This window comes from Aspergillus puulaauensis, chromosome 4, assembly GCF_016861865.1.
Source record: "Aspergillus puulaauensis MK2 DNA, chromosome 4, nearly complete sequence".
Taxonomy (NCBI): Eukaryota; Fungi; Ascomycota; class Eurotiomycetes; order Eurotiales; family Aspergillaceae; genus Aspergillus; species Aspergillus puulaauensis.
The window spans coordinates 914,818-937,427 of NC_054860.1; the positions used below are offsets into that span (position 1 = coordinate 914,818).

General features: G+C 52.9%; 9 protein-coding genes across 9 annotated transcripts; 4 read left to right on the forward strand and 5 right to left on the reverse strand.

The window, feature by feature from the left end:
- Positions 1–43: 43 nt before the first annotated feature.
- APUU_40388A (uncharacterized protein) lies at positions 44–637 on the reverse strand (the record flags this gene model as incomplete). The annotated part of the gene is made up of 4 exons (XM_041703454.1): positions 44–184; positions 266–400; positions 463–557; positions 625–637. 4 exons carry the CDS (start codon positions 635–637, stop codon positions 44–46), a joined length of 384 nt encoding a protein of 127 aa, XP_041556138.1.
- An 826-nt stretch (positions 638–1,463) lies between these two features.
- APUU_40389A (anticodon-binding domain-containing protein) lies at positions 1,464–2,366 on the reverse strand (the record flags this gene model as incomplete). The annotated part of the gene is made up of 3 exons (XM_041703455.1): positions 1,464–1,628; positions 1,685–2,177; positions 2,311–2,366. 3 exons carry the CDS (start codon positions 2,364–2,366, stop codon positions 1,464–1,466), a joined length of 714 nt encoding a protein of 237 aa, XP_041556139.1.
- Positions 2,367–3,195: 829 nt separating this feature from the next.
- Positions 3,196–5,197, reverse strand: GND1 (NADP(+)-dependent, decarboxylating phosphogluconate dehydrogenase; the record flags this gene model as incomplete). Its single annotated transcript, XM_041703456.1, has 5 exons — positions 3,196–3,636; positions 3,695–4,123; positions 4,185–4,636; positions 4,719–4,855; positions 5,181–5,197. 5 exons carry the CDS (start codon positions 5,195–5,197, stop codon positions 3,196–3,198), a joined length of 1,476 nt encoding a protein of 491 aa, XP_041556140.1.
- A 1,414-nt stretch (positions 5,198–6,611) lies between these two features.
- Positions 6,612–7,685, forward strand: APUU_40391S (RNP domain protein; the record flags this gene model as incomplete). Its single annotated transcript, XM_041703457.1, has 1 exon — positions 6,612–7,685. One exon carries the CDS (start codon positions 6,612–6,614, stop codon positions 7,683–7,685), a length of 1,074 nt encoding a protein of 357 aa, XP_041556141.1.
- Positions 7,686–9,401: 1,716 nt separating this feature from the next.
- Positions 9,402–9,874, forward strand: FSA1 (hybrid PKS-NRPS synthetase Fsa1; the record flags this gene model as incomplete). Its single annotated transcript, XM_041703458.1, has 2 exons — positions 9,402–9,749; positions 9,851–9,874. The coding sequence occupies 2 exons, from the start codon at positions 9,402–9,404 to the stop codon at positions 9,872–9,874; spliced, it is 372 nt and encodes a 123-aa protein (XP_041556142.1).
- A 2,423-nt stretch (positions 9,875–12,297) lies between these two features.
- Positions 12,298–13,206, forward strand: APUU_40393S (uncharacterized protein; the record flags this gene model as incomplete). Its single annotated transcript, XM_041703459.1, has 1 exon — positions 12,298–13,206. The coding sequence occupies one exon, from the start codon at positions 12,298–12,300 to the stop codon at positions 13,204–13,206; it is 909 nt and encodes a 302-aa protein (XP_041556143.1).
- A 1,770-nt stretch (positions 13,207–14,976) lies between these two features.
- APUU_40394S (putative ABC transporter) lies at positions 14,977–20,277 on the forward strand (the record flags this gene model as incomplete). The annotated part of the gene is made up of 14 exons (XM_041703460.1): positions 14,977–15,579; positions 15,635–15,806; positions 15,853–16,756; positions 16,804–16,926; positions 16,971–17,069; positions 17,123–17,247; positions 17,298–18,048; positions 18,096–18,173; positions 18,237–18,574; positions 18,626–18,849; positions 18,898–19,149; positions 19,208–19,497; positions 19,566–20,022; positions 20,104–20,277. 14 exons carry the CDS (start codon positions 14,977–14,979, stop codon positions 20,275–20,277), a joined length of 4,590 nt encoding a protein of 1,529 aa, XP_041556144.1.
- Positions 20,278–20,471: 194 nt separating this feature from the next.
- On the reverse strand, positions 20,472–22,167 carry APUU_40395A (uncharacterized protein; the record flags this gene model as incomplete). The annotated part of the gene is made up of 2 exons (XM_041703461.1): positions 20,472–21,525; positions 21,578–22,167. 2 exons carry the CDS (start codon positions 22,165–22,167, stop codon positions 20,472–20,474), a joined length of 1,644 nt encoding a protein of 547 aa, XP_041556145.1.
- Positions 22,168–22,268: 101 nt separating this feature from the next.
- Positions 22,269–22,610, reverse strand: APUU_40396A (uncharacterized protein; the record flags this gene model as incomplete). Its single annotated transcript, XM_041703463.1, has 1 exon — positions 22,269–22,610. One exon carries the CDS (start codon positions 22,608–22,610, stop codon positions 22,269–22,271), a length of 342 nt encoding a protein of 113 aa, XP_041556146.1.

Consider the following 22,610-nt stretch of genomic DNA (forward strand, 5'->3'; position numbering starts at 1 on the left):
CAGAATTCCAGCCCTGGTTAATCCCACACGCCTATTCACTACTTTACGGTCTTTTCATCGCCATTGCATACGCAACCTCCTTGACATTTACCTCCGCATCTTTCAGGGAGAGAGCGCCGGTTGTAAACTCCCCGAGGACAACGGAGCCGCCGTTCTTGTGTGCAAATAGGATGGTACCGGCGTCCTACAGAGAATGGTTGATTCAATACAGCGCCAGTTACTAGGAACAGCTGAAACACTCGGTAGGATGAGAGGGTGAACTTACCGACGGGCAGTAAAAGCAGGTCTCATCTCTGACCTCCAGGGTGTACTGGAAACCGTTTATCGTGAATCCTCTGTCAACTGCATTATCCGGGTCGGAGAAGCCATCGATGAGCAGCTGGATATCGGACGGGTCTGCCTATACATAGATATATCGTTAGATACGTAAGTATGGATTGATTAATGAGTTTTGCAACTCACTTGCCAGTCGCCGCCCAGTCCCGCAAAATCGCCGTGTGTCAAGTTGTATACCGCTGCTCTGGCAAACCCTCTGTCGATCAGAGTATAGACGGCTTCTGAGATAGCCAGGTCAGACGCAGGTTCCTTGTGAAGCAGCCGTAGGTCCGAGGGGGAGTGTAGTACCGTCGGCATCCATTTTTCAACAGGATTTGGCAGATCTGGTAGATTCTGGTATAGGATAGATTAATGAATAAAAAAGAAAACAAGGGTTCATGTTGAAGGAAAGAGGCGGTATTTAAACTCCCCAAGTATGATGACATGGCTGCTTCGTTTACGAATCCACTGAAGGCAAGACACGAGCGACAGCGTGGGGCCCTCTGCAGCCCTCTGCAGCATCGAGATGAGAGATCACGCCGATCACGTCAGATACAGCTCGGCGGTCCTCGTAGCAGTTCGGCCAGACCTGGATGTTGTGGGGAAAGTAGGCTGTCTTTGTGCGGATCGACGGATTTCTGCAGTGCAGTCATCTCTAGAGGTCACCCTACATTGCCCCCTGTACCTATGGCGATGGTTTTCGGCCAATCACTTACGCATAATAAGCCTACGAGAAGGGAAAGTCATTGAAATGTTCTTAAATGTTGATATTCGATACCGGTAGAGGCCACGACAGAACAATAATAAGACTAGTCGAACTCGGGCCTGAAAATGGTCATCCAGTTCACACCTCGTGCAGGGACGCCAGTCCCATCCGTCGGGCTCGTACCGGATGCTCCTCCCTAGGTGATATCCTAGATTGCTGATCAAGAGTAAGTTGTAAGTGTCTGCCGCCCGCCTTGTCACTTAACTCGGTGACTTCGCTTTTGTCAATTTCGAAAATGCACCCTGCATGCATCATGTGTGTATATTGATTCAACATCCTGAGATGCGTTTATGTTTCTCGGTTTGGGTTACAGCTGGCTCTACCTGATATGGTGCCGCGCGGTTCCAGCTCGCGCTACTGGACGGAGAGTAAGGATCCGATTTCAACCTCCCTTTCTTGGTCCAGCAGCTCCAGGCCCGGAAGTTGGAGGGGGGTTGCTCGAGTTGCGGGTGTCCTTCGAGACACCTCCCGAACGAGCAAAAGCATTGGATGAGCCTATCGTGGCGCTAGCGTTTCGTAGCTCGATCTTCTTGCGTTCCATTTCAAGCTATATATCCGTTAACATAGTGCGGGAGGTTTCTTGGGATAAGAACGATGACGTACCACCTTGCGTACCCTAGCAAGGGCCGCTGTGTCACCTGCCACCAGTGGCCGGCAATCGTCCACGCGGTATGTAGGCGAAATAATAACCGCGTCCGCCACGATGATACTCGAACCATCCCACCTCGTGGGCATCGTGCGACTGAATGCATCAAACAAATCCTGGGCTTCTCGTGTGACGCCCTTCCCGCGGCGCGCTTCGCCCTCTTGGATTTTGGCGACAGCATTGGCCTCCCGGTTCTTCAGAGCACGGGTATCCAGGGCATGCAGTGGCGGAACAGCATCGCTGAAGGAGGTTGATTCAGCGGTCTGGGAGGATGGGGCGAGAGAAACGATCTGGAAAGACTGTATCCGGGAGATGGGAATAATGCGATAGTCCCCCGCTTGGGTCTGTTTACCGTCGGCGGTATTGATGGCGACGAGGTTGGTGATTGGGCAAGCTGTGAAGAGAGTGCCCTCGAGCGTGGACGAGGCTGGATTGGTGCTGATGCGAACGCTTTAAGAGACATCGAGTTAGTTCAGGCGGTTCCTGGTCATAGCGTCTGGCTGTGGGGGTTCCATCGGAGCAGTGGCTGATAAAACAACCCCTAATGCTTGCATGATGCAGGGACGTTCCAAGAATTGCTTACCGCGCACCGATTGCACCGCTCAAAGCCGCCTCCAGAGGTACTATTGCGCCCGCCATTGCCAACTCGTAATACCACCTTTTCAAGTATAAGCTGCTAGATTCGACTCCGCCACTTGGACCTTTGCTGTATTTTTTACAGCAAGTCGATAAGGCGTGCAATTATTCCAGTAATAACTGGAACAGACCAAGTGTCGTCACACAGTCAGGTACCGGACAAAGCCACGTTGAGTCGACGTCAGAACAAAGAACAGCAGCGGCCTGAGTCAACAACGCCAAATGCCGTCCGAGGATATGTTCAATTGAAAGGCAAAACAAGATCAACCAAGACCAGATGCTAGACCTCTTCAAACCTTCGTGGTGATGAGGAGCTAGCCGCCAGCAGACGAATGTGGGACGTCGCGCACCAGAGCTTGGTCGGAAAGGAGCGACGTGAAGCGAAATAAAACACTGCTAGAAGGGGTACGAAAACAAGCCAGGCAGACCTGAATAATCTCCTAAACCGCGGGCAAGCAAGAAAGGGAGGATGATTGCTCCGTGCAGAGTCGCAACGAGCGCGAGAAAGAGTCACCGCAAGGACGAGCGAGTTGGACGTTGGCTGAGGCAGTCCCGATCGGGCTTAGCCTGACGGGGTGGAAAATCACGGATCACTCAGCCACTACAAGCCTACAACTCATTACAGAGTGCGCACAAAGTATTCTACAGGAAATGAATCTCTCAAATAATATATTCATCACAACCTAATACAGGCCTAGTACATTTTTTTGAAATCGGGCATTATCATTCTATGTCTTTAGAGAGCTGCAAAACTCCCATTTTGTCCGGTCCTACTGACTATCTTCGGTCCAGAAAAGCTTCACGTCCAGCGCAGTGTTTCAAAAGTCCCAAATCAAGCAACGTAGGTCGAGGCAGACACGTCACCGCCACGTCCGGTCCAGTTGACGTGGATGTCCTTGTCCTCGGGGTGCTTCTCGCTAGCGAACTTGGGGTTGATGCGGAAGGTGTGGGCACCGAAGTAGTCACGCTGAGCCTGCAGCAGGTTGGCGGGCAGGGTCTCGGCGCGGTAGCCGTCGTAGAAGCTGAGGGCGGTGCTGAAAGCGGGAGTGGGAACACCCCAGAGGGCACCCTTGCTGACAATGTTTCTCCAGCCCTTCTGGGCGTTGTGGATGGCCTTGTTGAAGAAGTCGTTGAAGAGGAGGTTCTCGAGGTTGGGGTCCTTGCGGTAGGCCTCGGTGATGTCCTTCAAGAAGACGGAGCGGATAATGCAACCACCGCGCCACATGAGGGCAATGGCGGGCTTGTTGAGCTCCCAGCCGTACTCCTTGGCGGCCTGTATTCAACTGTTAACAACTGACACATTTTAAGATCGGGAAAAGGATTAGCCTTACGTCCTGGATGAGCATGAATCCCTGGGCGTAGGAGATGATCTTAGAGGCGTACAGAGCCTGCTCGAGATCGTCAAGGAACTCCTCCTTGTTGCCAGAGAACTCGGGGGTAGGGCCGCTGAGAAGCTTGCTGGCACGGACACGCTCGTTCTTGAGGGCAGAGAGGCAGCGGGAGAAGACAGCCTCGCCGATCAGGGTGACGGGCATACCGAGGTCGAGAGCGTTGATGGCGGTCCACTTGCCGGTACCCTTCTGACCAGCCTTGTCGAGGATCTTCTCGACCATGGGGACACCGTCCTCGTCGTTGTAGTACAGGATGTCACGGGTGATCTCAATGAGGAAAGAGTCCAAAACACCCTTGTTCCACTTAGCGAAGACATCAGCGATTTCCTTCGAGGAGAGACCGAGACCGCGCTTCAGGATGTCATAGGCCTATAGCAATTGCTTGTTAGTTATGGCCCTTTTTAGAATATTGACGGCAGGCAAGTCTTACCTCACAGATGAGCTGCATGTCACCGTATTCGATACCGTTGTGGACCATCTTGACGTAGTGACCAGCACCCTCATCACCGACCCAGTCGCAGCAAGGCTCACCATCGCTCTTGGCGGCAATGCTCTGGAAGATGTCCTTAATGTGAGGCCAGGCGTCAGGGTTACCACCGGGCATGAGAGAGGGACCGTAGCGGGCACCCTCCTCACCACCAGAGACACCGCTGCCGACGAAGCTGATGCCCTTCTCCTTCAGGTAGTTGGTGCGGCGGTTGCTGTCGGGGTAGTGGGAGTTACCACCGTCAATGATGATATCACCCTTCTCGAGGAAAGGCAAAAGAGACTCGATGAACTGGTCGACGGGCTTGCCAGCCATGACGAGGAGCATGATGCGGCGAGGGCGCTTCAGCTTGGAGCAGAACTCCTCGACGGAGTGAGCACCGACGATAGGCTTGCCTGGAGTCGTTCAATCAGCCAACTCCCTTCTGACGGAAACTTCCCGGAACCCCCGGAACTCGTGCAACTTATGAAAACTCACCCTTGGCCTCATTGTCAAGGAAGCGGTCGACCTTGGAGGTGGTACGGTTGTAGGCACAGACAGTGAAACCGTGATCAGCAGCGTTGAGGATCAGGTTCTGGCCCATGACGGCCAGACCGATGAGACCGAAATCAGCACTGGGAGTAATTTGCGCCGAGAAGCCAGCAGCGATGCCGGCCAGACGGGCGCTAAACGTCAGTTATGAATTCGCGTCAATGGAGAAATCAATGAACAAAAAAAGTAAAAGCGTTTCTAAAAGCACTGCCGTTAAAGGCATTGGTGTCGCGGGGTAGATTACGCCTGACAGCTTCCAGAGCTCCCCGACGAAATATTCCGCGGTCCCAATTCAGTGAGATTCACTGCAGAGGGCGCCGCATTTCGTCGCAATGCTCTTGGGGCTGTCCGCGAACGATAGGAAGGTGGCTCTGGGGATGGATGGATAGACAGGCGATGGTAACTTACACTGCGGTCGACGCCATGATGAATTATGTGGATGGAGAGAATTGACTAGGAGGGGTAGAAGAGAACACCGAGAGCGGGTAGTCAGGTATATAAGCACTGCAGAAGCGCTGCCTGAAGAGGAAGAGTCAAAGTACGGGATTCGATGTGAGGAGGAGAAAAGAAGGAAAAGGAGCGAAGGCCGACGATGATAATGGATGTTGCTGTGTCAGGATGGACTGCTGACGGAGCAACTCTTCCGTCATGGTGGGACGACTTGGGGCGGGGCTACAACGAGCACGAGGAGCAGAGTAGTCCGGTTTTGCTAGCTACGCGGGCTTGAGGCATTTACTATCCAGATTTACAAACATGGCAGGGCAATTGACCGGACGGCAGACTGCTCTACAACTACAGCGCTCGTGAAGCTGCCTGTGCTGCAATGGCAGTGGCAGCAGAGTGGCAGCAACAGGGCCTGCAGGGAGACGAGTGCAGGATATGATGTCTGCGATGGCGGGGCAGATGGAGGGGCTCTGACGGCGATATGACCCAAGAAATTTATTCCCAGAACGCGTTCGGTGAGGACGGATAAATTATGGCTGGCTAGGGCCGTCGGGCTGCAGCTCAGCACTTTTGACAGACTTCTGGACTTGAACTGTCCGACCCCGGGCTTTCATTAGACCTCTTGCATCTCTACAGTCTACACCTATAGTTAGTTATTCGTAGCTATGATCTCATCGCCAACCGGGCTTCCGTAGACGAGTCTCTTCGCAGTATTTGAGACTAGCAGCTGAGCCACGGAGAAGGCAACTTTCTGCGAGTCGGACTGTCGTCCGCAGCGGAGACATATCCTAGCGATTTCCGACTCTGTAGAGGTGCAGTTTGATGAAGAAATCCCACGTCCGCTCATTAACCGCAGTCTGAAGGCCGGCTACTGTATTTCCCAGAGTGGTTTAGGGTGGGGGTTACATCCCATCCCACGCTATTCCCATTCCGTACTGAGCCGGATTAGTCAGTTTCATAAACTTTCATGGCTCCGGAGTAGAATAAGGTCACGTGGCAGCGCAAAACTTTTACGGTGGCCGACAAAGCCGGCTGCGCTTTTCCATCCGTATCCGGGGATCAATTCGGTCTCTCCAACTCAACGGCCACAACCCTGCAGCCCGATCGGTCTCCAAGTCCCCTGACCGCCGACTGTTCTCTTCAAAACACCAGAAAAACCTTGTTGCTCCTTGGCTACGGCCGAATTACCTCCTGATCGCCATTACGCAGTGCTTCAACAACTCTTTCTCAGCCTTTATCGCTGTTCAACCGCCGTTTCTCACTTCGAGTTTCGGGACCTCTCTCAGGCGTGACGTCTGGCGTGTGGCTGTTGCGTCAGTCAAGCCCTGAAGGTACGTGTCTGCACGCGGCACTCATCATCCATCGCCCCTATTTGCTTCGAACTATCCGTTCATCATGTCCTACCCCCCGCCTCCAGGTCACCAGCCTTCGTCGCTCCCTCCGCGACCACCGCAATCCGCAAGCACAAATTCACACTATGGGTCGAACAGTGGACATGGCGGGAACACCGCGCGACCCAGCTTCAGCGCCGCTACAGCATTTGCACCTCGTGCCGTAGCGTCTCAGCAACCATACCGCACCAGCAGTCCAGTCGTTTCGGCTGCGCCGACTACACAAAGCGGCTATTCAACCCCTGCCACAACCGGCTACGGCAACTACTACTCCCAGCCGGAACCGTCGTACCAAGCGGCGCCATCATACTATGGCTCAGCACAGTACAACAACACACCCAGCTACGGCCCGACCGTACCTCACATCCAAAACCCTTTCGCTCCATCGGGCAACGACCAGTCAAACCGAGGCCGAGGTTCCGGTCTTGACCCCGAAACAGAAGCGCAAATCGCGCAATGGCAAAGCGCCTACGCCAACCCCAAGGATGAAATGGCTGCGATTGGCAAACCCCCGATCCGCCGGGAGGCAACCGGCACTCCTGGCGTGAGCACAACCGTTTACACCTCCTCCGGCAGCACGCCCGCCGCCAACACACCCGCCCCCATCGTAGGAGCCGAGCCGCAAAAGACCGTTGCTCGATCCGGCGGTGGCCAAAGCTGGAGCGACTCAACGCTGCTGGAATGGGACCCCGCGCATTTCCGACTGTTTGTCGGTAACCTTGCAGGCGAGGTTACCGATGACTCGCTCCTGAAAGCGTTCGCAAAATACCCATCTGTCCAGAAGGCGCGCGTGATCCGCGACAAGCGCTCGCAGAAGAGTAAGGGGTACGGATTCGTTAGTTTCGCCGACGGCGACGACTACTTCAAGGCCGCGAGAGAAATGCAGGGCAAATACATCGGGTCGCACCCCATTCTTCTCCGTCGCGCAACGACCGAGGTCAAGCCGGTCTCAAACAAGAACAATAGGAAGCATGGTGGGAAGGGAGGCGGCTCAGGGGGTAACCAGGGCTCGAAAGTGAGGCATGACGGAATTAAAAAGCCCGGCAAGACCAAGGGTGGATTGAAGATTCTGGGGTAGATATGGATCTGAGATGTTTACATTCGATATATATTTCTCATCAATCCGCTGTATCATATCCTACGAGAGCCATACGATAGCCATACGATAAACCACTAAGTAATGCAATGCAATGCAAATTCATCTCAATTCATATTTTACATCTCGTCGGACATGAATAAACAAGTGAAGTAATCACATGTACGGAGTATAAAACAGTCATAACGCCATATACAACGCCGGAACAGTATAGAATAATAAGCGACATATCATTATTCATAGGCAATGCAATGCGGCACAACGCAATAAATGTTCAATTGTCTCCAATCCCAGTCCTTTCCACAATATGCATGTACAGTGGAAGATGGTCACGGCGATTGAATGGAATGGGTCACACTCGCAGCGAAAGCGTGGTGAGGAGGGAGGAAAGTGTCGAATCGTAGGTAGAATCGGTGTCATATCATAGACAGGGTTCGAGGGGCTCTCGTCATAGAGCCCAGGGATTGTTTGTTCATTTCGCTTTTTGTCGTCCACTACCAAGGCGGTAGTGGTAATGCAAGTGTAGTATGGTATAGTGAGAAGGGTAGGCGTAACATCATAGCGATAAAGATAAGGTATCCGTAGGTATGTATGTATGTATGTACCGCGGAGGAAGTGTCCAAGGAGGTAACGAGTAGTAACAAGAAGTCGTCGTAGTCGTAGTCGTAGTCATATCGTGACAGTATATATACGCAATCGGAGTCAAGTCGAGTCCTCAGACTTAACCCTCAGTGCTCTCCTCATCAACGGGCTTTCTCCTCGCAAAGAATGAGACCTGGTGCTGGTGCGCCCAGATCAGGATACCGACGATGATGAGGATAATGAAGAGCACGATCAAGATGACCGCAATGGTCATGTTCCGCTGCATGGTGGGCGGGTTGGAGAGGGATCCCCTCTGCTGTAGTAGCTAAGAGTAGTGATACTGTACAGGAGTAGTCCTCGGTCGAGGACACCCCAGGTAATGATATGAGTGTCAAGGGATGGACAGGAGAGATGCAAACAAGGGAGGAAGAACAGAAAAGAAGCAGCGAAAGAATGCGAAGATAAGGGTGCAGACGTGGCAGAGCCCAGCCTTCTTGTTATTTTGTTGGCGGGGTGGCTGGAAGACGAGGCCCCGGCTGCTGATTGGCTGATCGTGGCTTAAGCTGTGCGCTAGGTGGGTGGGGCCGTGTCTGTCACGTGTTCCCAACCTCCGCATTAAAATACCGTACCGTACAGATTACAGAACAACACATTTATTAGGGCAAGGCTTGCCATGGTAATCCGTTACTGTTATTCGCTTGCAAGAGACATCTGGTATTCAACCTTTGTAACATCCCATTAGAACTCAAGGTTTCATCAGGGAAATGATAAAAGATATACATCTATATATCCTCCGGTTCCGACGCCCTGGAAACAATCTCCATTCCCCTAACTCTAGCTTCAACAAATCCCGTATTCCCAGTGCCGTCAAAGTACCATAGCTCCCAGGCAGTCTCGTGGATTGTCTCCTTGGACCTGGGAAAGATGTTGCTGGAACCGGGTATGAACGGAGATGCTTGCACCGGCCCTGCCACAATCGAGCCTTGGTCAATGCCAAAACGGGATTTCGACGAGTCGGCCATTGTTGGCTCTGCGGATGGTTGAATTCCCCTGTATATGAGAAATGATTGATGAATAGAACAACAAGCCGATTATGGACGATCCGACTTGTCCTAGATGCCTCCGGAATTGCCCGAATCTGGGCCTGCGAGCCATAGAGGAGACCCGAGCGATAAAGCCCGGAGTATGGTTGAGGAAGATGTGAACTATACGACAGCCACTCCCTCCGAATATAACATGTGGCTGCGATACGCCAGTAGCACCCTTACACGCTGCACCTCCTGGAACTATGCCTTCTCTGGTGGCGAGGGCATGAGCTACAACCTTGCTCGCGAATTCTTGCCTTTGAAAACCACCAACCTACGCATCTTTAACCGCTATGGACCGGCCGAGACTACCATTTTGTCCACCAAGATCGGGCTTCCCGGCCCGCTACCTACAGGATTCATGTTACCGGGCCTCCCGGTTTGCATTATGCCTTTGTTGTGATTAAATATGACATTTTGACCATATCTCTCACACATTGCTATGATAAATTATCATCCTCTATAACTAACTTCAAATAGAATGAAAGCAAACCAACACGATAATGCATACTACAGATCCTCACACAATTCAAGGTAGGAATTTCTACAGCTTGACTCGAAAACGAGTCCTCAGAGTTTCACCATATCGGTAAAGCAGCCACGGTACAGAGGGGAAAGCCAGAGTGATGAATACCAGCACGCTATTTCCCCAACCTAAACCAAGCCTACTGTACAGCGGATCCGCGGCGAGGTCCAAAAAGGCAGCAAAGGGAGAGCGCACAAGCAGGTTTGCCGCAAGAGCAGACGCAGCGGCCTGGGCACTATAGGCATCGACCAGGTATATTTGACCGGGAATGACAGCGAACAGCGGGCCGAACCCAATGATAAAGGTCCCGAGAATAGGTGCTATCCAGTGAACATGGTAGTAGGCAGTCCAGACGTATATAAAGCAGCCCAGCGGTGTGATGGGGCCTAGTCATTTTACCAGAATAAGGCGCTTCTCTGGTTTGTGTACGGCACTTCCCTGACTCTGGCCTAGAAGCTCGTCGCCCAGAATCGAAAATAAGACAATCTCTACTAGGACCAGCACCCCATGAGACACTTGCTGGTCTAGCAGGGTGTAGAAAATTCCCAAAGCAGGGACGCCTGGCTCCGCCCAACCTGCATCGGCACCAGTATCACTATTCGGCGAATCAAAATGCAGGAAATCAAGCTCTCTTCATGACCACTCTCACTCTGGTTCGGTGCTTGGTCTGTGTTTATTTTCTGAGAGGCTTTTGCCAAACGCAGCTCGCTAGAATCTCGTGGATAAAGCGGCGCATGATATGTATTGTTAGAAGAGTTCGAGCCCCGATTCCTTGGACGAGGACTCGACACGGTATGATGCTTCTTCCTCGAGCCCCCCGATCCCAGTCTTACTCAAAAGCATCTTGGGCAACAGGGACGCTCGTTGGTTAAGCGATCGGAGGGAAGTGCATTTGAGCTTAGAGAACAACTGTCTCTCGCGATTCTGGGAGGATCGAGATCCATGCAAACTAATGCACAATGCTGTGGTTATTCCTCCTCTCATACGGGGTCCATAAACACGATTCCAGGTTTCTTTCGGATCAGTCATCATCAAGCAACGCCATGATGGCCGCCTTCGTCCTATTACAGGACTATATCGAATCGTTCAACGTGAAAGGCGTTGATTTCCGGTCCCTCGCTCGTATACTTTAAATTGGATTACTATTCGTGTAAGCGGAGCCTTTGTCTGTACAGAGTATGAATGTGCATATTGTAACCGACTACACGATTGAATGCTTACATATACACAGCCATAAAGCAGACTAACATCAGTGTATATATTTGATAAGAGGATCAGAAAATAGCTTGCGGATTGACCAAGTGTGTACTCACGTGCAACTTATCCAGTTAGGGTTACATCCATCGACAGCAGAATCGCACCAATCCTCTCCCAATCCACTGATTTGGTTTGATCTGGCGCCTCATTGTTGGCGTTTGTGCCAAGCAGCTGCTAGTCAAGACTCGGCGTATATCACTGTTCATTATTAATTTATCATTGCAATTCCACGATGGAGCCCTAAAGACGGAGACGCTGGGAGTGACGAATCACGATGCGTCAGCCAGTGGGCGCACCCCATCCGACCGTGAGATTTCTTATTTCACCTCCAGGCAGCTTCGTTTTAACATCGTCAATTTTCAAACGACGGCTATTCTTAATTTCTTATTGATTGCCACTTGCCAGACTCCGGTCCGCACGAACCTCGCTGCGGTGTGGGGCTATCCACCTTGTCTGTTCATCCATCTCTGCCTCAATATCAGTCCGGGGCCAAATACCAAATAACAAAGGCAGATGACTGCTAATGCGCAGTCCTATCAGGCCTAAATGTAGCAGGCTGCTGTTAAATAACCCTACCAGTGCACTCCCATTCGATAGCCTGTAAGCGAGGTCGCAGTGAGCCCGCGATAGTTGGGTGCCTAACCAGCCCTAACTAACCAACACCGCCATGCAGCGCGAGTGCGACACCGACGCTGTTGGCGCCCTGACTCGTTGCGTTTTAGCACTTAGTTTACGCTGTATCTCCTCGGGGGTCGGAACCCAGATGCCCGGGCATTAGGCATTATTAGAGCGTTATCTACATCTGCACTATTCTTAGCGTGGGCTCCGTTGCATAATCGGAAATACAGCCAGTCAGCCACGCATAGTCGGAAATATCGGCAGTGCAGTCGCAGGCTTTTTACTTTTTAGTACTACGGACTTACTTAAATATCTGGTCCACGTACGTACTAGTCCAGAGAATTAGTTCGTTGGTAGCAGTTCGTAAGCGGACTTACGAATGCGCCATAGATCGAGTGGATGGTACATATAGTGCTCTGCATCTCCTCAAAAGCTTCTTCATCTATTACCCCTGCCCAGCAGTCTATTCTTAACGAGTCGCGGACTTACCAACCATTCATGTTGATTTGATTTGATACCGCTACAAATGCCCTCCCTATCCACCTTCCTCCACCACCTCCTCTACACAACAGGCCTCCTAACCCCTCCCCTCCCCCAAGCCCCCCAAACCCCCCAACAGCCAACCTACGCAATCGCGCACCGCGTCCTCCGCCCATCAGCCGTAACAGCCGCCCTCTCCCACGGCGCCAACGCCCTCGAAGTCGACCTCACAGCCTGGCCCTCCGGCTGGTGGGCCGACCACACCGGAACAGCCGACAGCGCCGGCGCAACAGCACACGAACTGTTCAGCTTCATCGCGAACGAGCGCGCACACGGACAGAACATCATCTTCGTATGGCTGGACATCAAGAACCCGGATTACTGCGAGGACGAGGACGGGGAGAGCGAGTGCTCGATTGAGGCGCTGCGGGATCTTGTGCGGGAGACGCTGGAGCCCGTGGGTGTGCGGGCGCTGTACGGGTTCTACCAGACCGAGGATAGTCGCGGGTTTGAGGTGATGAGCGAGACGCTGAATGGGAACGAGGCGCTGTGTCTGAGTGGGGACGCGGGGGAGGTTATGATGCTGTATGAGGAGTTTACGGAGCTCGATGCCGCGCAGAGGGTGATGGATTATGGGTGGCCGCAGTTGGAGTATGAGTTTGGGAGTTGTCATGAGCTGCAGTACTATACGTGCTCGGGGCTGAGGCATGGAAGGGATGCGAGGAATCAGGGCCAGCTGGGGATGGTGATGGGGTGGACGAGCACGGCGGGGGATACGGAGAGGGTTGTGATGATGCTGGACTGGGCTGGGGTGGATGGGATTATCTATGGGTTTCAGGAGGAGGACTATGCGGATGGCGAGGTGCCCAGGGAGGCGTTGAATGATATCAAGAGCTTTGTCGAGGCTCATGGGGAGGACCGGCGCATGGCTACTGTGGATGATAGTCCTTGGTAGTGTAGATCTTGCTTTATACCCATTCACTGCATTTGAGACCTAGTTAACTCTACAAGTAACAGAGTATGTTCACTTAGCCACTATACTAAAGGCATGTCAAGTAAACTGCTTCATCCGATTGCCTCCGATTGCAGTGGTCAGTCATCAAATATCCTCATCACCACAGACCAGCGGTCCGGCCCGACATTCTGGACTGGTGGAGCCAGCAGCCTGGGGCAAAACATCGCATCTCCAAGAATGGTAAAAAGCCCAGCCTGATCGACATTATTCCGCTTAGCGAGAGGTCAGATCCCGTTCATACTCTGGTCTGGGAAGTGGTCCTGGCTGCCCCCGCGATCCAATCGGCAGTGCTGGTCAGGCATTTGCATACTCGGCGCAGTGAACAACATGACTTAAAGAAATGCGCCCAATCCTTCTGATGGAGCTGTGGTTTGTTCCCTGCCCTGTGGTTTACTGGATAATTTGAAATTCGCTGGGAGCTGGGGGTTTCTCGTATTCTGGGCTTTGTTCATGGCAGTGTTCATGGCAGTGTATTGGGCAGCGTATTAAGCAGCGTATTAGGGCTGTCTTGGCTATCTGACCGACTTCTGTCCACGGAGGTATTCAAGAAATCGAAGATCTTGACTCTGGTGTATTCTTTGCTTGATATAGTTATATACATGACTTTGTCATTGATTTCATCGTTCAGTTGTACCTACCTGCTAGCAACAACTCTCACGCCCCCTATTCATGGCTGAGCATTGGCAGTGCTTCAGCCAAGATCATGCCAGTAATGCTGGAGCCTCAGGGGTCTTGTATCTTGTTGGGCTGCCCGGCGCTTAATTTCTCGGCAGTCTGCTGTTAATATAAACAGGCAGAAGAGATTCAGGGACCGGAGTATATGGATCTAATCAAGGCGCGACCTGAATGCCCCAGAGGCTCATCTGCTTTAGAATAAGCACTTCGGTATCCAAATATACCCCTCGTCAGGCTTCCGAACCGATGAGATGGGACAGAACCTTTTTGTTGACCTCAAACAGGAGTTTGATGTCCCGGTTCTTTGGAGGCTGCCGTGTGGATTTAGTTCGCCAGGCTATTCTAATGACCGGATGGAAAATACTAAACTAAACGCATGGAATAGAGACGCAAGGGTAGTAGAAAGTGCAACGCCTTTTGGTATGTTGTTTCATGGGGCCGATGCAATCGTGTTCGACCTAGGGCTACAAAATGCGGGCTTGCCGCTATATACTGTTCATTAAACAGCATAAATCTGGTGAATCGGCATTAATATGAGCCGGGATATCGACCGGTCTGGACCGTTAACAGAGTATACGGTATACTCTGGACATAATAGACAGGAGACAGGAGACAGGCTATCTGCCAGGAACAGTTTGCAGAGCATGAAATAATATCTACATCACCATGAAGACAGATGAACACAGTTGCCACTGACATGAATCATGAAACGCATTGATCGAGTATTGTGTGATTACAGGCGGTTGAGAGTTCGATCTCGATCTGATCTGGCGATGACTTCATGATGAACTCAACCCCGGAAGCAACTCATCTCCGTCCGATCCCCAGTCGCATGTCGGATCCCCAGATGTCCGAGGGACCGACTCGTCTCGTGGTATGTCAGTTTTATGATTACGATCGAGTCAGTCTCGGAGTTAGGACATTGGTCGTTGATATCATAGTGAATCCAGTATATCAAGCTTACACCCCCCGTCTCATAACCACACTCCTCATGTTTTCCACATACTCCGTAGTGAATAATCCCAGTCGATAGCCATGGAACAGAGCCCCTATCGCGATCCATTCAGGAACTCCAGCTCTGCTCAACACCAACACCCCCCTTCACCAGCTTCCGCCGAGTCCGCCCGCACATCAGAGACCGTATCGATTCCATCCACCAACACAAACACCAACACCAACAACTCGCCCAGCGAAAAGTTCGCTCCTATCCGGACAAACGAGTCTCCTCGCAATGACTCCGCAGCAGCAATAGCAACAGCACCAGCAACCCCAACCCTCACCCGCCAAAGCACCGCGGGAGGCCGGCCACTCACCCAGAATGAAATCTCCAACGCCCTCGCGCACCGCACAACCAGCTCCTCATATAAAGAGTCGTCCGACGACACGGACCAGGTCGTGCGCCTGGTCTCGCGCATGTTCGGACATGACCGCAAGGCCAACTCGGACGAGGAGCAGACGCGCCATGTCGGTGTTGTGTGGAAGAACCTGACCGTGCAGGGCGTTGGGCTTGGGGCGGCGCTGCAGCCGACGAATGCGGATATCTTCTTGGGACTGCCGAGGTTGGTTAGGAGGGTATTTAGCAAGGGGAGGAGGGGGGGTGGTGGTGCACCGTTGAGGACGATTTTGGATGACTTTACGGTATGTTTCTGTTGTGCTGCTTTCTATTAGGGCTGGACTAACGGTGATGGTGAAGGGATGCGTGAGACCGGGAGAAATGCTCCTGGTCCTAGGCAGACCAGGCTCAGGGTGCTCGACGTTCCTGAAAACGATAGGAAACCAGAGATCAGGATATAAAAGTGTCGAAGGGGATATCTCTTACGGCGGCACAGATGCAAACACCATGGAAGACAAATACCGCTCAGAGGGTAGTTTCATCCCATAAACACTATCAAACCAATACTGACCAGACAGTCCTCTACAACCCAGAAGAAGACCTGCACTACGCAACCCTCACCGTACGACAAACCCTAATGTTCGCCCTCAAAACCCGCACCCCAGACAAAGCCTCGCGTCTCCCCGGCGAAACCCGCAAAGAGTACCAAGAGACCTTCCTCTCCACAATCGCCAAACTGTTCTGGATCGAACACTGCCTGGGCACAAAAGTCGGCGGCGAGATCGTGCGCGGCGTCTCGGGGGGCGAGAAGAAGCGCGTGTCCATCGGCGAAGCCCTCGTCACAAAGGCGAGCACGCAGTGCTGGGACAATTCGACCAAGGGCCTTGATGCGAGCACGGCCTCTGAGTACGTGCAGAGTCTGCGCAGTCTGACGAACATGGCGCATGCGTCGACCCTGGTCGCCTTGTATCAGGCGTCTGAGAACTTGTATAGGCAGTTTGATAAGGTCGTGCTGATTGAGGACGGGAGATGTGCGTATTTTGGCCGCGCGGAGCATGCGAGGGCTTACTTCGAGGGACTGGGCTTTGAGTGTCCGCCTCGATGGACGACGCCGGACTTCTTGACTTCTGTCAGTGACCCTAATGCGCGGAGGGTGAAGAAGGGCTGGGAGGACCGCATTCCTCGCTCTGCGGAGGGCTTTCAGCAGGCCTACCGAAATAGTCCGGATTATAAGCAGAACCTGAGAGATATAGAGGACTTTGAGAAGGAGGTCAAGTCCCAAGAGGCGGAACGGGAAGAAGCTCGAAGGAGGGCACCGAAGAAGAACTACACTGCCCCCTTCCACAAGCAAGTCCTCATCCTCACGGAGCGACAGTTTATGATCATGTACGGAGACAGACAGACCCTGATAGGGAAGTGGGGGATCCTCACCTTCCAAGCCCTCATTATCGGGAGTCTGTTCTACAATCTGCAGCAAACGAGGTTCGCAAGTCAGTATCAGATCCAGGACAGGGCTAACCGGTATACAGTGCTGGTGTTTTCACTCGAGGGGGCGTCATGTTCTTCGTGCTTCTCTTCAACGCCCTGCTCGCTCTTGCGGAACTCACAGACGTCTTCACGCATCGTCCGGTCATGCTGAAACATAAAAGCTTGTAAGTCTTAACTGATAGATGCAATCACAGTGCTAATAAGCCAGCTCGTTCTACCGTCCGTCAGCCTACGCCGTGGCTCAGGTGGTGTGCGACGTCCCTATGATCTTCATCCAGGTCACCCTGTTCGAGCTGATAGTATACTTGTACGTTGCCTAGTATATCATATATCATATTTCACACCAACTAACTTCACCAGCATGGCAAACCTGCAGAGAACGGCGTCTCAATTCTTCATCAACTTCCTATTCATTTTCATCCTCACAATGACCATGTACTCCTTCTTCAGAACAATCGGATCCCTCAGCGCCTCTCTCGACGTCGGTACGTTGTCTCTCCTACACAAATATCAACTTAACTAACTAATAACCAAGCAACCCGTCTAACCGGCGTCGCCATCCAAGCCCTGGTCGTCTACACAGGCTACCTAATCCCCCCCTGGAAAATGCATCCGTGGCTAAAGTGGCTGATCTGGATAAACCCCGTCCAATACGCCTTCGAGGGGATAATGGCAAACGAATTCTACAATCTCGATATCCAATGCGTACCACCCAGCATCGTCCCCGACGGACCTGGGGCCCAATCAGGCCATCAAACCTGCGCTATCCAGGGAAGTACACCGGATCAACTTACCGTGCAGGGGGCGAACTATATCCAGACGGCGTATACGTACAGCCGCGCGCATCTGTGGCGCAACTTCGGGATTATCATTGCGTGGTTTGTGTTCTTTGTTCTTGCGACGATGGTTGGGATGGAGCTGCAGAAGCCGAATAAGGGTGGGAGTGCGGTGACGGTGTTTAAGAGGGGTGAGGCACCGAAGGCGATTGAGAGGGCTGTTGAGCATAAGGATAAGGAGGTTTCTAATGGTGATGTTGAGTCTGGTGTGAATGGGACGAGTAACGGTAACGGTGATGCTGTGACTATGGAGGAGGATATAGAGGGGAACGAGACCGAGAAGGGTAATGCCAGTGTTGAGGGTATTGCGCGCAGCACGTCGGTCTTCACTTTCCAGAATGTCAACTATACGATTCCTGTTACTGGTGGGAAGAAGAGGCTTTTGAGGGATGTCCAGGGGTATGTCCGTCCTGGTCGGCTTACGGCGCTGGTGGGAGCGTCAGGGGCTGGGTGAGTGCGCATTGTACTGTTTGAAGTCTGGAAACTGATAATTACAGAAAAACAACTCTTCTCAATGCCCTGGCCCAGAGACTCGACTTTGGCGTGGTCACGGGCGACTTCCTGGTTGACGGCAAGTGAGTAGCCCTAACTCTCTTATCTTACCCCTACCAGTATCTGTATCTGTACTTACAAGCAAGACCTCTCCCTCGAAGCTTCCAACGAGCAACAGGTTTCGCCGAACAACAAGACATTCACGAACCAACCGCCACAGTCCGTGAATCGCTACGCTTTTCAGCCCTCCTCCGCCAGCCGAAAGAAGTCCCAACCCAGGAGAAATACGACTACTGCGAGAAGATCATCGACCTCCTGGAAATGAGGCCTATCGCAGGCGCAACGGTAGGATCCGGCGGAGTAGGTCTGAACCAGGAGCAACGCAAGAGGCTTACTATTGCGGTTGAGCTTGCGAGCAAGCCGTCATTACTACTGTTCTTGGATGAGCCTACTTCGGGGCTGGACTCTCTTGCGGCGTTTAACAGTAAGTGAACTTCGCTTTTGGCTCGATGAATTCTGGTGTCTAATGATGTAGTTGTTCGTTTCCTTCGTCGGCTGGCAGACGCTGGGCAGGCGATCCTGTGCACCATCCATCAGCCGTCCGCTGTGCTGTTCGAGATGTTCGATGATTTGATTCTGCTCCAGAGTGGTGGCAGGACTGTCTATAATGGTGAACTGGGGACCGACTCGTCCAAGCTCATTCAGTATTTCGAGCAGAATGGTGGCAAGAAGTGTCCTGACGATGCTAATCCTGCAGAGGTACGTACCATAACTACCAAGCCGTCTACCTAGCTGACATTGTCACAGTATATGCTCGAGGTTATCGGCGCCGGGAATCCAGAGTATAGAGGCCAGGACTGGGGAGATGTCTGGGCCAACTCGCAGAACTGCAAGCAACTGTCGGGCGAAATCAGCAATACCATCGAATCTCGCCGCAATAACGAGACAGAACGAAACAAGGATGACGACCGCGAGTACGCAATGCCAATCTGGACGCAGATAGTGGCTGTTACGAAGCGGTCGTTTGTCGCGTACTGGCGGACGCCTGAATATAACATTGTACGTGCTCCTATATACAATATACATCTCATATACCGCAAACTAACAGGTATGATAGGGCAAATTCGCCCTGCACATCTTCACCGGCCTGTTCAACACCTTTACCTTCTGGCACCTGGGCAACAGCTACATCGACATGCAATCCCGGCTCTTCTCTGTCTTCATGACACTCACCATCTGCCCGCCGCTCATCCAGCAACTGCAGCCTCGCTATCTACACTTCCGGGGCCTCTACGAGTCCCGCGAGGCAAACTCGAAGATCTACCACTGGACTGCCTTCGTAACCTCTGCTATCCTGCCTGAGCTGCCCTACTCCATCATTGCAGGCTCCATATACTTCAACTGCTGGTTCGTCAAGCCCCTTCTTAACCCCCCCCCCCCAACGCCCAATAACTTTCCTTACTAACAAATAACAGGTACTGGGGCGTCTGGTTCCCCCGCGACAGCTTCAGCTCCGGCTTCGTCTGGATGCTGCTGATGGTCTTCGAACTCTTCTACGTAAGCTTCGGGCAATTCATCGCCGCCATGTCGCCAAACGAGCTCCTCGCCTCCCTCCTCGTCCCCTGCTTCTTCACATTCATCGTCGCCTTCTGCGGCGTCGTCGTGCCCTACATGGCCCTGCCCACCTTCTGGCGCTCGTGGATGTACTGGCTCACCCCCTTCCACTACCTGCTCGAGGGATTCCTGGGCGTTGTTGTCCATAATGTCCCGATGGAGTGTGTGGAACGGGAAGAGAGCTTCTTTTCGCTCCCGCCGGGTTTGGGGACTTGTCAGGAGTATGCGGGGGCGTTTGTTGATGCGGCGACGGGGTATGTGAGGGATGCTGGGGGTGGGATGTGTGCGTATTGCCAGTTTAGCGATGGGGATCAGTTTGTATGTCTTCCTTTCCTTCTTAACCCTAACCACCTAGTACTATTATAAGGAGGGCCTGCTAATATGGTTTCTGGTATTCAGGCAACGAACTTCAACGTCTACTACAGTCACAAGTGGCGCGACTACGGCATTTTCTGGGCATTCGTGGGGTTTAATTTCGCGGCCGTGTTTTTCTTCTCGTGGCTTTATTTGCATGGCGTTAATGATGCGAAGAGGTGGCTTAGTGCGCGGAGGACGAAGAGTGTGAAGGGTTGATTTTAACGTGATTATTTAGAGTATAGTACACAAGTACACAATAGCAGGCTTGGGTAGGTAGATTAATGATAACTGAGATTGATTATGATAATCGGCTAGCTAGTACGGAGTACATGTTTAGTATATACAAGGAATAGATTTAGTTTCCAGGAGATGAAAGAACGGTGGTAGTTAGTGGCGCAGATATGTCAATGTCAGCCAGTTGATGATGGAGACGCCGGGGGAGGATTCGAAAGCGACGAGGGCCCGACCTGTTGCGGCTGTGGGTTCGGATTCCAGGTAGACGAGACGGGGCCACCCTGCGTTGCTGTGGCTGTAGATGGCTCATTGGGGGCGTTGGCATGGCGGCCGTTCATGAGACGCTGGCGTTTAGCCTGCGGGCCCGAGTTCGGGCTCTCGTGAGACGTATATGGCGAGGAGGGATGCTGGCCTGGCGAAGGTCCGGCGCTTGGACTGTGAGTAGATGCCGGAGGCGGCTGCATGGGTCTTGGTCTGGCGTCCGCGCTATTCGCGCTGACCGGGTCATCTGGTAGGGGGCTGGCGGCAGTGCCCACTCGGCCCATAGTCCGGTCGTGCATGACAGCCCGTTTCCACTTTGCAACCACATTTTCGTAGTCCCAACGTGCGGAACTCGGGCTGACCTGGCTCTCCCTGGCATCGAGCTCTCGGGCGGCATCGCGCGGTAAGGGCAGTGTCTCCGGGGGGAACAGAGCGAACTCCCGCGGCCACTGACACGATCCGAGTTTCTCCACCTGGGATCGCAGCTGGTTGGCCTCTTGTTGGACGCGAGCCAGCTGGTCATCGAGGGACTTGCGCTTCTCGGATTCACGTGCGAATGCGCGCATAATCTCAAGCTGCCAGGCTTCTCTCCGCGACTCATGCGGGAGCGACACCCAATGCTTGAACGCGAGCTCAAGGTGCCGCAGACTCAATTCCTCGTGCTGCTGCGCGTTTCTTTGAATTGTTCCCGAATCCATCCCAAGGCTGGACTTTCCAGGCAGCGAGCTGTTGACCGACTCGGCGGACAGCTGATCGCGCTGCCACTGCTCAATTTTCGAACGGATGGCATCGCTTACCATTGCATGATGATCCAGTCCCGGAGGGTCAATAGGCAAGGAGGAGGCCGATGGGAACGGATTGGGTGCAAACAGCGTCGGAGGCGGGGGCAATAATTGTAGGCAGAGGGAGGGGAACGTTTGGACCTGAATATCGAATTCAAACGGTGAAATACGCGGTCGCGTTCTCGAACTAGAAGACAACAGATTAGAAAATTTCGAGACAAATCAATAAACGGACGTACGTCGCGGCTTTGATGTTATCCAGGACCTCGCGCAGGGCCAGCTCCAGTGCCCTCACGGTATCTGGGCTACTAGCATGAGAGCCCCGATTCCCGAGATCCGTTGCAGCTAAAGAGCCGACACGGGATTGAGAAGCCGCAAACCGAGATGCTGCAGAATCTTGTGTCTGGCTCGGGTTGGGGATGTCGTTGATCACACCGGTCGCATGCCACGTTGGCGTGTTGAACATCATCCGGATAGGGCCCTTGCCCCCGGATTCCCCAGCCTGATGCGAATCCAGCGATCCTTTCGCCAGACCGCGCTCAGGAGTATCCCGCTTTCCAGTCGAAGTCCGCGCCTGTCGCCGGGTGATTCCACTGCGAATGCGCCGGATCTCCTCGACATCGTGAATGCCGTCGGGCTTCTTCTTGAAGAGGAATTGATCGAGGTGTCGGCCAAGGGAGGATGAGGTAAATGCCTGATTGCAGTACTGGCATTTTCGGTCCTTCTGGGACTGCTGGTTTTTCGATGAGTTAGCGAGGCTTTGGTTTTCTTCACCAGGGCCAGAGTCCTCAGGAGACTCGGCTGGGTGAGTGGACGCGCCGTCTTCCATGGTAGCACAAGGGCGCGAGGTTTCTCGTGGTCACAAAAGGGCGGTCGCGGTGGAACTTTGAAGGAGACGCGTGGGCGTGAAACAACAGAGACAGCGTTAGGTCAAGTCTGCAGGTGGACGATGATGCATGAGGGCGTGGATGAGACTGGGTGAGCCGGACCAGGGCCGCCCAATAGGAGGACGACGAGAGGAAAGAAAAGCTGAAAGAGGGAGAACACAATAGACAATCCGAAACAAAGGAAGAGTAGCGGGCGAAGGAGTGGACAAAGGGGCAGTTGGGAGAGAAAAGGAGAAGAGAGAGGCGGAGGCAGACGAAGGCCGAAGATGAAGTTGAAGGCGACACGAGAATCTTGAACGATGATCGCCGCCAAGCTTTTCGGTCCCCAAGCGCGATCTCTACAAACAAACTTGAATACACCACTGCGTCGTCTGCATTTCTGCAT